The 16,219-nt window shown below is 35.9% G+C and overlaps 1 protein-coding gene and 1 long non-coding RNA gene across 5 annotated transcripts in view; one reads left to right on the top strand and one right to left on the bottom strand.

Moving 5' to 3' along the window:
• Positions 1-16,219, bottom strand: part of LOC149562071 (Leucine-rich repeat protein kinase family protein) — a 127,940-nt gene that overhangs the window by 95,455 nt on the left and 16,266 nt on the right. Inside the window, exons 2-3 of one of the 2 annotated variants that reach the window (XM_089825606.1) lie at positions 11,622-11,697; positions 8,139-8,673 (exon numbers count right to left, since the gene is read on the bottom strand). In XM_089825606.1, the coding sequence (XP_089681732.1) occupies positions 8,139-8,470 (332 nt within the window). In that variant the 5' untranslated portion in view covers positions 8,471-8,673; positions 11,622-11,697. The remainder of the gene's footprint in view (positions 1-8,138; positions 8,674-11,621; positions 11,698-16,219) is intronic. The other variant, XM_089825603.1, reaches the window with a different exon arrangement.
• Positions 1-16,219, top strand: part of LOC149562072 (uncharacterized) — a 126,918-nt gene that overhangs the window by 94,995 nt on the left and 15,704 nt on the right. For all 3 annotated transcript variants that reach the window (XR_016363891.1, XR_016363890.1, XR_016363892.1), the window contains 2 exons: positions 9,493-9,557; positions 15,454-15,533. This is a non-coding gene — a long non-coding RNA (uncharacterized LOC149562072). The remainder of the gene's footprint in view (positions 1-9,492; positions 9,558-15,453; positions 15,534-16,219) is intronic.

Genomic DNA, 16,219 nt, shown 5'->3' with positions numbered 1-16,219 from the left:
ATTGAGGTAGAGATCGTTGATCTCTGAAGGTCAGTATACTGAAATATACAGTCATATGCATATGAAAGGACGGATACACCATCAAGGTTATCCATAAGGCCTAGATTGCAAGAGCTTCTAGGAAGGACAGATGAATCAGGAATTATTATCCATAGATCTTAAGGAGGGGTCAAATTGTGAGAGGATGATACTTAGTGGAGAGTTAGCTTAAAGTAGCTGGAACCTCCCTCAAGAACTAAGCACCGGATCACAACCCACCTTTAAGAAGGGAAATAGTTGGGATTAGAAACATAAATTATTCTTTAATTAATAGGTAACACTATTTTTTCTCAAATTGTGAGAGGATGATACTTAGTGGAGAGTTAGCTTAAAGTAGCTGGAACCTCCCTCAAGAACTAAGCACCGGATCACAATCCACCTTTAAGAAGGGAAATAGTTGGGATTAGAAACATAAATTATTCTTTAATTAATAAGTAACACTATTTTTTCCCCAAAGATACTAACATCCTTGCAAGTGTAGATTATAGAAGCGGGTAAACCAACCAGTAAACCAAGGGACATTGCAGGAAGGCATCCGACGGTCGTAGAAATGGGTATATTGGGAACAATCCTCTCAGACACAATTGTGGATGGAGGTTCGGGGGTAAATGTCCTACCAGAAGATACCTGGAAGAAGTTGGGACAGCCGACGTTGTGGCCACCCACATTCCAATTGCTAACTGCAGACCAACATAGCATTAAGCCTTTAGGGATCTTGATGGCACAACCAGTAATGATTGGAACACAGTTGTTCTTGCTCAACTTTGTAGTTATCCTGCTAAAAAGAAGGGGATATGATGTCATTCTTGGACGAGGATGGCTCGTACAAGCAAAGGTTAAACATGACTCGAAGAAGAACACACTATCAATGGAGAGCAGAGGATGAAGATTCATTATTGATTTACACAAAAATGGTGGGAGAAGAAGCCGGATCGTCTAATTCAGAAGGAGAGGACAAAGGTAAGAAGCAAATGGAACTGGATGAGGAAGGAGTCCTATGGTTGGAAGGTGGATTGAAGGACGACGATCTGAATTTGGTGAACGGTCTATTTCACTAGCAGATGGAGGATTATGAACTCTTCCCAAGCTGCAACATGTTCGGTGTCGAGGAATAAAAAGAAGGAAATGAGTTTTCGAAGGAGTATAGGGAAATAAAGGAGGGAGAAGCACAGGTGGATGACACACCGGCCCATACATTCAGTGAAGACAAATCAATGAAGTATGAAGAGCCTATGGTGAAAATAATGAACTTTGAAGATGAGGCAATTACGGCTGAAGTTGAAGGCAGCAAAAGGAAAGATTTCATCGTATAGTACACGGTGAACGGACTGCGCAGAAAGAAAATGTTACGCCGCACCACACATTTAGTAGAAAGGTATCGACAACAAGGAAAACACATTGTATGGTCTGTACAGGAAACAAAGAAGGGCTTAATAAAAACTTCAGCAGTATGGAGTGAAGGTTCTAAAATCAAGAATACAGTTATTGATGACAAGGAGTGGCAGCCGACAGAATTCGTGGTACCAAGCTCAAGGATTGTGATTGAGAATAAGTTATGCGATATGGAAAGCCTAAGGGAAAGATTGCATAGTCTTAATAAACTCAAGGAAAAGTGACTATTGGCACAATTGGCCACAGAGGTGACACAGAACAGGTGCAAAGTGTGGCATGATAAACATCTAAAAATAAATAAGTTCCAACCTGGCCAGTTAGTACTAAAATATAAGGGGTGTAGTGAGGTCAGGCCTAGAAAGTTCAAGGTGAAATGGCTCGGACCATTTCAAATCCCAGAAGTAGACAACAATGGAAGTATTAAATTATGGACGTTGGATGGAAACGAGGTGGCGAACCCAGTTAATGGGTCAAAACTCAGACCATTTAAAATCCGAGAAGTAGACAACAATGGAAGTATTAAAATATGGACGTTGGATGGAAACGAGGTGGCAGACCTAGTTAATGGGTCAAAACTCAAAATTTACCGTCAGTAAGGCGAGGCACATGATGAGAGATAAAACTTCATCTCAAAGTTAGAACCCTGGAACGAGCAAATTCAGAAAGAAAACAAAATAAAGTAATAGTAGGAATAGTAATAAGTAAGAATATAAAGTAGGACAATAATTGAAGGTTGATACTAGATATGACGTCAAAAGCAGGAAAAGCATATCATATGAAATCTAGAAGACATTAATTGAGTAGACTATAGGAAACACTACAAGAGAAGACCATACGGCCATTGTTGAGACCATACAACTAAGCGAGTCATAAAGGCAGATACCGCATGGCCTTCTGAAGCAGACAAGGAAGTACCATACAGCCTTTTGGAAGAAGGCAAGGAAGTCTTGTACAGCTTAAGACAAAGCAACCGTACGGATCCAAGAAAAGATCATATGAACCAGCTAGAGTACCGTACGGTACATTGAAAAGGCCATACTGCATCCAATAATAGAAGACAATGTATGACATCCAGGAAAAGGGGACCGTACGGACAAGGGCAAGGGTACTGTACGGACTAGAGTATAGCATTACTGTACGGTACATGAACACAACCGTACGAACCGTACGAAATTCATGAGTAAGTACAAACTCAAAATAATATCTATGACCGTAGGGCATAAAACAAAGAAGAAAGAGAATTATTTCACAGTACGGCAAGCAGAACAAGTTGCCATCACCATATAGAAGGGACTAACATACAGTTAAGAAGAAAAGCTTGCATACGGCTAAGCAAGCATTGTGCAGTGTTGAAAAACAACGAACGGCCCTTTAGGGGAGAGCAAAGCAAGTGCACCGTACGGCCATTCCCGTATGGCTAAAAGTTGTGAGGAATTAGATCACCGTATAGACTGTCTTGAAAGGAAGGAGATTGTAGTACATCGGTAGACACAAAAGAAGGGTGATAGGAGGCTATAAAAAAAGAATGACAACAAATCAAAACAATCTATAATGAAGAACGTATGATACTAAAGGGAAGGGAAAGACATAAACAGGTAGTAAAACACAAGCGGTTGGCTGAAAGAGTATGTAATCGGAAGAAAATCACAACCCCGCTACCCTAGGTATGGACCTCGCGAGGGCGCTACCCCTCAACCCCGTTGGGGGCGATGCCCCCTAGACCCCCAATCAGTGTAGTTATTAGTCATCAGAAGTGTGACCAGTTGATGAGACCTAGAGCTGCACATAGGCCAGAGGTGGAGAGAGCACTGGAGCAAGCCTTTCGAGAGGGTTGCTACGTTTTGAGGCACTTGGAGTAGGTGTTTGGCGTGAGGCTGTCTTGGTGGATGCAGAGAGAGCTCAGGAGGAGTTGATCATCCAGTTGGAGGCAGTAGAGCGACACTTGGCTTAGTGTACCCAGGAGTTGGAAGCAGAGAAGGCAGCACAGTTGGCTATCAAGGTCAAATTGGCTAAGGTGATAGTATTGTGTTAGCGGAGGTTACAGATGCAGCGTGTTGTGGAGACCAGTTTGGTACAGGCACGGGACGAATGTGAAAGTGGTGTGACGGAAAAAGATCTATCATGTTATAGTTAGTCACAGTTAGTGTATTCTATTTTGTTAATCTGTTTCGAATATTTTGTAATTGTCGTCCGGAGATGACTTTTCTTTTGGGGGGGATGATGTTGTCGGTAAAATCTATATTGTAGCTGATGGATAGAATAGTATCCGAACAGGCGCATGACGGTTGAGTCACCCTTTCAGAAAGGTATGTGTACACCGTCCAGAATGGACTTTGGATCATCATTGTAATCAATCATATCGAATATTGTAGCATCTTCTGTATACATGTGAATAATAAAAGGAATACTTTTGTGTTACATGTTCTTGTCTATTGTATGAATGCATTAATAAACCATTTACCCTGTACAATAAACACATTGCTCATTAATATTTGTTGAATTCAAGTATGAAAGAACTCAAATTATTGTTTGAGAATCCAGATTTGGAGGAAAATTGGTCTTCAAATTTTATGATTCTTGCTGCTTTGGCTCTTTGATCTCCAAGTAAGTGGACATTTTCAAACTTGCTCATCAATTCATGCTTATCTTGCTATTTCCATGCATATTATGGCTTGTTATTGCACATTTGTTTAAATGTATGCCAAGTAAAGTGCAAATTCTCCTTAAATAGGATGAAAACATTCATTTTTAAGTGTTTGGAATTTCCCCAAATTCCAAATTCCAAATTGCACTTGAAAGCAACTTGCTTCTTGACATGTTTGAGTCTAAAACGAAAGGCATGTATTTGTTTTGTGCTTGTTTTCGTTGTTTGTTTTCTTACTTTCTCATTTTTCTTCATTTGGAAGAAATTGCAAATTCTTTCCCAAGAACTTGAGCACGTTTCACTTCACTCCACCTTCCACCTCTTCATGCAAGTGCATCGTTTCATTCCATGTTCACCATTACATGCCAAGGCACATTGCATCCATTCCTTTCATATGCAATTATACTTCAAGAGCAATTACATGTAATTCCACTTTCTATGTCATGACACACTGCATCTCATTCTTCACATGCGATTACATGTAATCTCACCCTCCATCCACATTTACATGCACTCTCATCCTTCATTCCCATTTACACGCATTTCCATCTTCCAAACCTAAATGCATGTTCGTTTTACATGTAATCCACTTTATGTGTAATGACATCCAGAGAACCTGTTTTTGACAAAAGGTCACACTTTTTAAGTCAAAAGTTATTATTTGCATGCATTTATATGCATCCCAACTCGCATTCTTGGCCATACCCATGAAAGCCCATTATTGCCCACATGCAATCCATCTTTCCAAGTCCGACTTTGGCCCTTTTCCATCCAGATACATATGCTTTCCAATTCATTTCCAACCATCATATGTGTTTCATAACTATCTATTCCATACTTTGAATACCCGTCCCTCATGGATTTGTTATTGTAACTCAAATTCCAAAGTTCTCAAGGATTCAATCTCATTGGAAGATGTTATCATCTTCATGTTGTGGCACACTCTTCAAGATATGTCAAAACTTTTTAAAAAAAAAGAGATATCCCATCAAGAAGGCATGATTTGATTCTCAAGTAGTAGTTCATTTGATCTTAATTTTCCCAATGATTGTCCGAGAGCCTAAGTTCGTGTGGGAATGTGCCAAACACTTTGTTTAAAAAAAAGGAAGTTGCAGATGCTTGTCAAAAAGTTGTTCCAGGTTTACCTTCGGACATCATTGAGGTGGTCTTCAAAGTGCTGGAAAATCCAAAATGTGCAAGTTTGACAAGATAATTCACAACTTGGAATGAGGAAAAGCTTGATTACGTCGAGTTTTTGAATCACAACTTGAAACTCATCATGGTGAATACAATGGCATAGAATAAAAGGAATCCCCAATCCTGTGATCATCATCAACTACAAGGCCTTTGCCAAAAATCCATAGGATTAATTCATTTAGAATCAATAGCCTCAACTCTTTTTTCTTTTTTTTCTCCTTCTTCTTTCATGTTTGTAGTTGGAGAGGATGTATTGCAGAAAATTGTGTAATTACATGTAATACGATTTTCACATGTAATGACATGTAATCCAATAATTTCTCTTGTTAGTTAGCCTGGGTCAAAGTTGATTGAGCTGCTCCCACTTTTTCCTTTTTTTCTCAACTCCTTTGCCTCTATAAAGGAGTGCCCCCTCATTGTAAAAATCATCTTTTGTTGTATGCAAGAAAGCTCAGCCAAACTTGTGCAAGAATAACTTTGATTGTGTAGTACGAATTTGGGAGAAAAGTGAATAAAAAGAAGCATTTGGATTGGAAACTTTGACTAGAAGCAATTGTGATAGAGCAAATTAGAAACTTTGATTGTAATTTGTGCCTATTATCTTTAATTCATGTTATTATTGGGTGTTCAATAATAAAGCCTAGTGAATTAAGAAGCAATCGAAGCCAAAGCTTTGACTAGGAGCGATTTTGGTAATGCATAAACTAGAAGCTTTGATTGTAGCTTGGTTTATCATCTCAAATTCACGAAAAATAGTTAGAATTCCCTACTTTTGGAAATCTTTGCACCCAATAGTAGAGTTTTTCTTATAATTTAGAGATTTTCTACTTCTAGAAGTCTTTGCACCCCAATGGTAGTGCTTTTTCTTATAAATTAGATAAACGTGACTTAGAGCCAAACCGGTATGCTTTCAATCAGCCTTTGAGTTGGTGTTGGTTTATTGATATCACCATTTCTAGCTACTAGATAGAAGTGTAGTTAAATATTTCATCTTGCCCATTACTTGCTCTGCAGGTAAGTGGATTCTTTCCTAAAAGTTAAGAGGAAAGAATATTGGTAATACCCCTTATAAAATCTGTCAACTTCTTGCTTACCTTGAGTTGATCCAAGGAACGGTGAAAAGGGGGAGCTTTCCTTTTAACGTAGGAGAGACTTTGTCCCACATGCTGTGGCTGGTCTACATATTTTGTGACTGGATTTTCACAAAACTGTCAGTTGCAAAATATGCACCCAACACATAGCTTACATTATGATGAATATTGTTGAATCCAGTGACTATGGTATTATGTCAGCTCAGCTAAGTGCTTTTACAAACTTTAAAAAAAAATTCTAGTAGGAAGATATTCATAGAAGGTTCACTATTTGTATAGAATGCTTTATATTTTCGAACTGTTTTTAAAAGCATGTTTTAAATGTTTGATCAATTTATCATGCTTTGCATATTTTGACATCTTACAAAGTCTTAAAATCTGTTTAATGCAGTTCATCTATTTTCATGTTTTTGTAGATTTATTTTGTTATTTTTACAATTTTTAGAATGCAGATTTATACAGTTTTTAAATCTATTTAATAAATTTTACCTTGATATTCTTGTAGACTTATTTGGTAATTGATAATATGAAATTTAAAAAATGCAGATTTTCATTTAACAATTCAAACTTAATCACAAATTATTCCATTTTTTTATCAATTAGCAATTTTTTTTCAATTTTTCCTCACCAAACACAAATGTGAACCTTGTGACTTAGCTTCTACATAATTACTTGAGCATTAAAAGTTTTGAGAGTGGCTGCAAAAAGATTAAAAACTCGGTTTATGAAAGAATCAATAAGGTTGTGAATAAATACGCAAAATTCTGATTTGACGATTATTTGTCTTGTTTATAAATTTTATTGGGATTTCCAAATATTATATTGAAGATATTAAAGTCAAGAGCAGGAGCACATTGATTCTGTGTTTAAAGCTCTCTTTTGAGATCCCTGCTATAGTCTACAAGATATCATAAGCCAGTACATTAATATAATATTTATTGAAACATCAACATCTATTATGAACTTGAAGAACCAAATTTTTAATTCTATACCAGAATATTTATCTTCATCTGCAGATCAAGATTTCCAATTATTGAAAACACGAATGATATAAGTTGGACTTGGGAAGATAAAATCCTCATAGGTATACAAAAGATTATATTAAGCAGTTGCTTTTCAAGCATTTGACAATAATATTTCATGTTTGATGGTTCTCCAACGTACTTAGAAGCTATAATGCTTTGTGCATAGAATACAGATTTTGAAGATGGTGTGGATAGTAAACACGATCAGCAGTTACAGGGAGAAAGTTCTCACTTTTGGGACCCTATCCGATTTACATACCTAATATGAAAATATCTCGAGTATGAAGCATGGAATCATACATTCACTGTCAAAACATTTTGTAAATAAGGTTCCAAGTCTCTAGATTGCACATATTGCACAATTAAACTCTAGGCAATATTACCAGGGATTTTACATTCATAAAATCTTAAAATCAACAAATATAAATATGACAATATTCAACCAAAGATGGAGTGACAAAAAAGAATCACTTGATTTATATTTACACTTCATAGCCTATAGCCTAGAGGAGAAATGTGTCACAAGAAAAAAAATACAGATGTCCAAATTTAGGATGGAAAAACAGGAAGCAACATGTGTTTTAGAGAATGAGTGAGAGATCAAATACCCAAGGAATCCAATCCTACTATTATTTTTAGCAGGAGAGCAAAGATTGTGCTCTGATACTGTTTTGAAGTGATGGAGCCATGTTGAAATTCATAACACAATCTTGGGGCAAAATTCCAAATCTCATGTGCAAAAGAACTTACCTTATGGGTTCCCTACTGCCAGCTGCAAAGTTTATCCTTGCAGTAACCTTCAGGAAGAAATCTTCCTCAAAATCTGTTGCATACATTGAACCATTCAGAGGACGCAGCTCCAAGGTGGATATGAAAGGATTGCTTGTTGACGCATCCAAAACACATACACTAATTGCAGAAGAAGATGCCCTCACAATCATTTCTTCAACATATAACTGGTTTGGATCTGTAATTGTTATTGTTGCCCAGCTGGTGGCATCAAGACAGAGTTTAAACTTTGGATATACGATGCTATTATCAAAATTGCTATAGAGAAAGGTTGCTCTAACAAGGTACCGCATTCTCTCTACTGTTCTCAAGGTGTAACAATACTTCTTATCATCTGCTGGAAAATATCTTAAGCTCTGGTACTGTCGCCGATTTTCATTTGGAACATTAAGTTTGACAATCTTACCACTACTTATCAAATCACCATCAGGAATCCACTTGAGCCCTGTAATATCAGTGAAATTACCTTCACCTCCACAATCTACACTGACAAAATCTGCTCCACCACAGATGATAATGCAAAAAGAAATAAGTGAGCTGTACAGTGTTTTTGAATTAAATCCCTCAAATTAAAGCGTCTTTCTATATATAAACTGGACTTCATGTTAATTTCCAAATGTATAAAATATATGATTGCTCATGATGATCATTAAAAAGGAATTCCCTAAAGATGCAAAAATAATGGTGTATACACACTTTAAGTTCTTAGGAATAAAACTACACCTTATATTGGATTCAAGGTCCAGGTACTAAAATATATTCAAAGAAGAGAAATACAATCTTAATAACATAAACATGCTTCTAGAAAGAAGGTTGTGATTACTTGTAACTTGATCAAAGCCATTTTTCCCAGGTACTTCTATCCTACAGTTTCAAGTTATTTGTAGAATATTTAGGTGTATAAAGCATTAAAGGGATATTTTCTATATTTTTATTCAACCATAAAAGGGATTAAAGCAGAATAAATATATTCAACATCATGTAGGGTTTAAAAGTAACAGTCAATTAAAGCTCTAAAACTACTCAAAGACAGTATGTAGGGTTTTAAAGTTAATTTTAAACCCTAGTCATGGAGTCAGAGACAAAATATGAGCGAGGTTAAGACAAAGTTTTAGGAGGCTTCACTTCAAAGAGATGGACAGAGATAGAGAAGATTTCAGAGTATTTTGTATCAATATTATGTTTCGGACTTGCAACAGCTTCAGTAATTCTATATTTTGCCATTTAGTTCAGGATTTTAGTTAAATATTTGAGCTTTATAGCAGTGTAGATAGTTACATTTGGATGGATTTTGAACTCACAATGGTGGTGTCAGAACACTTCTCAAGCCTCATGAAAGCATGTCAAGTATGGAAGACTTCCCAGAACCTAAATTCCAAGGTTAGTTAAGTTCTGTTCATTTGTAGTTTTGAATTATAAAAATTAGTTTCCATAATTATATTTCTCATCTGTTACCAACTTTATTGTAATAACCCCAACATTTGTTTTTTTGAAATTGTTTGCTGATTGTGATGATGTTCTTGCCAAAGGGGCTAAGTTTATTGCATGTGTTTATGAACAGAGGTTTTGCATTCCTTTACAAATTCCTTTGCAAAGCTTGCATCATTGCTTAAAATGATAAATTCAAATTGAATGACTTAATATCAATCTATAATCGAGGAGTACTTGAATGGACAATTTCCTAAAGAAAGCAGTTCTGAAGATTACCTACTGATAATGACAGTATGTGAACAGCAGTGAGGACATCCATTCAGAACCTGAGAGGCAACCTTTCCAAGCATGGAATGGGCTCAAAAGTCAATTCCAGATTTGAGATAATCGCCTTAAGAGGCACCTCAGAAAATTTTGCAGCCTTTAGACCTTTAGAACATAACTAGAAAGGTACACATTGTAACTCCAAGTTTCATCAACATCATGCTCATCAAAGAAGTTCATGACCCTTTTTGTTATCTCTTGTTACCCGTCCATGAAAGAATCAACAACTAAGGTGGAAGGAGCAATTGTCATCTTCAAAGCCAACCTCAAAGAATGATTAGTACAAGATAAAACATCACTCAGTTGAAAGAGTTGTTTTGTCAAAAAATGTAGATGTCATGCTTAGGTCCTTCTTTCTCCAGAGCTTCATATGTAACAAGCTTGAAATCTCCTTTCCCTGCCACTGTATTGAAATTTCAAGCAACTACAAAATCATATTTCAGTAACTTCTGAATGTCCCATTCAAAAACTTCATCTCCAACTACATACAATGGGAACACATTACAACTCATCAATTCAAGTAATTTATGAAATAGCCCCCTTGTCTTATTATAACATTAATAATAATAAGTGATTATTTAATCACTTTATTATTAATTTATTTAATCACCACTTAGGAAATAATAAAATATTTCCTAGTTTATTCATAAAACGATCAAATGATCTCAAAATTGGAAATTGATGATAATTACCTGCCTGTGGATGGTGCCTAAGCCTTTATTGCCAATTGGTAGTTCTCCCCTAAAATCTAGGGATGCTCATCAAATGAAGAGAAGTGATCTTGTCAACCCCAAACTGAGACCCTGTTAATCTCTACTATTGTATGTACCTCTGGAGCCACTGCCACTGAACTGGGAGTTCCTCCTAAAAAATAAGAAAGACACTAAATGCAATCAAAATGATTCCCGAAGGCTCTTGGATGCCTCCTAGACCACTCCTAGTCAATCCCTAAAAGATAGGAATCCCTCCTTAATTTTAGGAGACTGTCATCAACTGCCCAAAAGTGCTTGAAAAGCTCTCTAAGCCCCTGTACTGGTTCCCTCCACACTCTGTCAGCCTACAAGAAGCAAATGATAGGCCAACCTACCACTCTTCTCTTATCGCCTAGAAAGGGGACATTACATTTTGTGCATTGAGGACCAGTTCTAGTTTTGTATACATCGCATAGGATAATAAACGACATATATTTTTTGTGACTATATTGTGTTGGCATTATTACATTCTATTTCCTTGTGTTAAGCAAATGATATCTCTATTTACTCTACAAAGTAATTAGTGAGTTCCCTATGATAGATCTAATCAGTGAAAAAATGGTGATAGATGGTATGGTAGTGTAATGTGTCAACCAATCAAAAAATTAAACATATCCAAGGAGGAGGAAGACATGGTTGAAGACAAGTTGATTCAAAAACGTGTACATCTATAGGAAGCATCCATCAACTAATGTGTTTGAAGAGAAGCTTTCCTACATGAGGTCCCTAAGAGCACCATAAGAGACAATCTAACAGTGAATGCCACTGTCAACCATCTACTTCGAAGGCTACCAAGGTTGTTGGCACGCAACTTCATTACCCTTTGAGATCTCCAAGAGGATAGAGACCAAGAGCAACATCAACAATAGATACTATAACAATACAAGGAAAGAAATGAGAGGGAGGAGGAAGAGCATGATACAAGAAAATATTGTACCTGATGTATTCAAGGATAGAGAACCCCCAAAAGAGATGTCCAATCCTTGTAGCTAGAGATGCTAAAATAGAAATACCTAACAAACAAATAGAAATGAAAATCGATGGAAGAAATATTAGTAGATTATCATCAAATTGGCCTAAAAATGCAAATATTACAGAATAAACCTTATTCCTAATCACCATTTTCAATATACAACTAGTAACAAGTTAAATACATTCACTATCCCTGTCAACATGCTCGCAGTTGATCATTCCTCAAAATTAAGACAACTTCTACACATCCTAGTTACCCCAATTGCTTATACTAATCCTTCTTTCTAAATAAGTACCACTACCCTACTTATATACAAGATTGCTAGCCACATATTGGCTTATCCAATCATTATATCTCAAGATAAAGGAAACATATTACAAACATATAGGTCAAGACCTAAATCCATAAGAACGTCCCAAATCAATACATCATGTCTTGTGGACACTCAAGAGAGTTGGACATACGTATAACAACTAGAACATTCGTTATTAAGCATCGCATGTTGTGAATTTTCATAGCAAGTTGCAAGACACCACCTTGACCGTTAGAATAGATAAGCTAGAATAAGATGGACCAAACTTAAGATAACTTTGTCCAGAAACATCGGAGCAAGTTGCAAAGCTAGACATTGGGTCTCCATGATGCCTAGGCCACGCCTTAAGGCTTGCATAAGATAACCAGCCAACTAGATTGATCGCTAACCAAAACAATAGGGAAATTTGTCCAAATGAATAGGAAACAGAGAACAAAGAGGGAAATGTTTTTGGGTGATGTAAGATTGCCAACGACCCAAGGACGCTCCTACATCAGACATTCCAAGTGAATTGAAAAATGTTTCATAAGAGAAACTTATGAACATTTAACAAAGTCCAAGACATGAATTCCATGCTCATTCTTCACCCACTTGTCATTTATATCCAAACCATTGAATCTATTATTTCTATTATCTCTGCTAATGATGTATCCCTCACCTGCATGATATATGTTCTACAAATGACTTCTCTTATTTCCTTCGAAGCTATGTCAATTACCTAAGCATCTATGCCATTCCACGTTTGTTATCATTCTGCTATATGTTCCATGATCTCTGCTCTATATCTTCATTCCATAACAGTCCTTATTGGTAACCATCACTAGATGTTTCAATTGTTCAACTCCACCTCCCAAATCCTTCAACAAATTATCCAACTCTTAATTGCTTACAAGACTATGTTACTCATCTGATACCACAATATTCTTTTCACCTCATCGTACTTCTTCAATTTATCTCTCATGAAGCTATAGCAAATTCCAAAAGTCACAAGCCTTAAAAATGTTTTAGTTCACCTACCTCTAACAAGATATTTAACAACTGTACAACCTCAAAAACCTTATCAGCCACCTGTTGCAAATTCATCACCTTCTGATCCAAAGCAATCTAATCTCCCAAGTTGTAAGTCTTTGACATCTTAGGTTCTTAGCTTCCATTTCTTCTTCAAATGAGGTTAAGTGAATCTCTTACCATCCTTAAAGATACAAGCTACATTCCTTCGACAATCATGAATACCCTTGACATCAAACCGCTAAGGTCTTCCTAACAAAATATGACAAGCACTCATATCTACAACATTACATAATACTTCATCCTGGTATGGACTAATATTAAACTTAACCCAACATTGTTCCTTCTCTTTAGTCATTTGGTCATCTTGAAACCAACTTATCCCATAAGGACAAGGATACTTGAGCCTCCTAAGTCCAATCTTTTGTACCATTTGCTCATATACAAGGACATCAGTACTACCACTATCCATAATAACCTTACAACATTTACTGGTTGATTTAGAAGCAGTTCAGAACAATTGCCTCCTCTGGACAGGATCCGGGTTCTTGCTACTCAGCACGACTATTTTGAACATTAGAGATTCTTCCATTTCAAGTGTGGCTTACTTCTCAACAAGGTTGCATTCGCTTTCTCCTCATGTGCCACAAGGTTCTACTTTCCTCTGCTTGAACCAACTGAACATTGGTAAGCCTTGTGTCCAACATTACCACATTTGAAACAAGTTCCCTTGAACTCTCTATTGCTATCACCCCTTCCATGAATCTTCTGATTAGGTTCTTCTTCAATTACAAATTATCTTTGCTTTTGTCACCATCTTGTTTATACTTAACTCTAGTTGTAACTTGCCTTCTTTTCAACTTATCTTCTACCTTTAGAGCATACTAATAAGCATTTTCAATTGTACTATGCCTTCACATATTTAATTCATCCTAGATGTTAAGTCTTAAACCATTAACATACCTAGAAATGTTTTCCTTAGATGCTTCTCAATGTCAAGATTTGATGGTCATCTTATGGAATTCTTTGGTGTACTCCTTAACTGTCAAATCCTTTTGCTTCAAGTTGTACAATTTCTTAAACAAGTCCTATTCATAATCTTTCAATATGGACTTGGATTTTAGTCTAAAAACCATAAATCTCCATCTAGTGATCTAAGGTTGTCCATTTCCTTCTCTAAATTTCTGTAATTCTTTCCACCATAAGGAAACATGACCTTTAAACTTAGTATATGCCAACCTAACCCTTTGTGGATCCTTATATCTTCAAGCTCAAATTAATCTTTTAGCTCATTAATATAATTTATTAAATCCTTGGGGTATAATGATCCAACATAGTTAGAAACATCAAATCTATGACTCATACCCATATGTTTCATAGCCTTCACGTAATAACCCCAACTGACTCACAACATCTAATGGAGGGAATATCTCTTCAATTGCTTTAAAATTGCAGCTTCTCTTCTATCTTAAAATACCAATCCTCAAGAAACTAGATATATATAAGCAAAAATCTTATACCATGACAAAGCTAGTTACTAAAATATGGTGGGTTTGGTATTGTAAACTTGCAAACCATTGCAATATCATGAAAATTCACATGTATTGCATGAAAGTAGAAAACACTAATACGAACTTCTGAATTGACAATAGGTATTCCAATCAGTTACTATAATTCTGAAAATCCCCACACAATTATCAGATAACAATTTTATTAGCAATCAAAAAACAAAGAATTACAACTAATTGTTTTTGGAACGTTCTTGTCGAATTGCCAAACCAATGTTTGCAGGCTTATTGTCATTTTATCCAGACTAGACATGACTAATGGCAAAAATGCTTGTCTAGGTATTTGCACACAGGCCTAATGAGATTCAGTTCCAACTGTAATAATTTTCCCTACACCCAGGATTGCATTCAGACTTGCAGCATTAACTCACCTAGCCTGAGTGTTCACAAGTAGGCAGATATGAGTATGCAATCACTACCCAAATTGCTCAAGCACTGCACCAAATAGAAGCACTAGCAGGTTAGGGAAAAAACACCCAAGGAGCAATAACTCAGTCCTGCAGATCGACTTTCAGATTGTGGGAAATTGAGTGATCACAATTCAGTCAATTGACCCCCTGTTTGCAGAATTCCAGTAACCTCTAGAGTCAAGTATATTAGCACTGTAAAACTGTTACATCCCATATTTTGACCTAATTTTAAACCCATATTTTGACGTAATTTTAAATTTATTCATAGCCGTTAGACTGAACAGATCTTTCTTTCATAATCATGTGAAGTAGGTAGTTATTTATATCCGTTGTATTAACTATTTAATGAAGATGGTCGTTATCAATTATTTGTCATGTGATGTTTAGCAGTTGCTTGATTTTGGAATTATGGTTAATAATTAAATTCTTTTAATGTTAATGTGAAAATTATTATGGAACTTGTTATTATTATGGAAATATTGCACGTGTGATTGCAGGAGAAGATGAAGGGGGGAAGCATTGCTAAACGAGATCAACAGAATGGGATACTAGCTTGGTCCAATCATCAGGTTGACAGGTATAACCTTAAATTTCCTTGGTAAGGACCTAGTGACTCGAACTTCAAGATACAATTGAAGGACCTATATGAGCTATTAAGTAAACATTTTAAACATAAAATAATTTAATTAAAATATAATATGTACCTCAAAGGATTTTGATTAATCTTTCCACCACATAATTATAATAAATACCTATGTACGTATACATAGATATAAGAATAAAGTGGCACCATAATATTATTATTTCTTTTATAATAGTATGATGCCACCTCATAAGTATATTTATGTGCATATAAATAGATATAAACCATAATTACTTTCGATTTATAACCTTCAAATCTTTTTCCATCTTTTTATTCTTTTTCTTACATGAAACCGATTGAAACACTTGGCATATTTATTTGGCGTCAAAAAGCCAAGATACTTCTTTTATGTTACAACTTCTTGGAAGCCAAAGAGACATATTATCTCTCTTTATTTTGAAGTCGAGGGAGACAGAAGTCATCATTTTTCCATCACCTGACTCCTTGTTAAAACATCTGACTTCTATATTCATCACCCGTCTTCTTCCATACTACCGACCACATTTTTTTCATAGCACCCGATATTTCTGCAATTATCAATTAATAACCATTACATTTTTCCTTTCCACGATTTCTTTATTATACTGTTATTTCTACCAAAATCGTGAGCAATCTTCATA

This window comes from Cupressus sempervirens, chromosome 4 (assembly GCF_028749045.1).
Source record: "Cupressus sempervirens isolate cs-2001-9-10 chromosome 4, ASM2874904v1, whole genome shotgun sequence".
NCBI lineage: Eukaryota > Viridiplantae > Streptophyta > Pinopsida > Cupressales > Cupressaceae > Cupressus > Cupressus sempervirens.
Note: the sequence above shows the minus strand (reverse complement) of the source record. Positions and strands in the feature narration are given on the sequence as shown.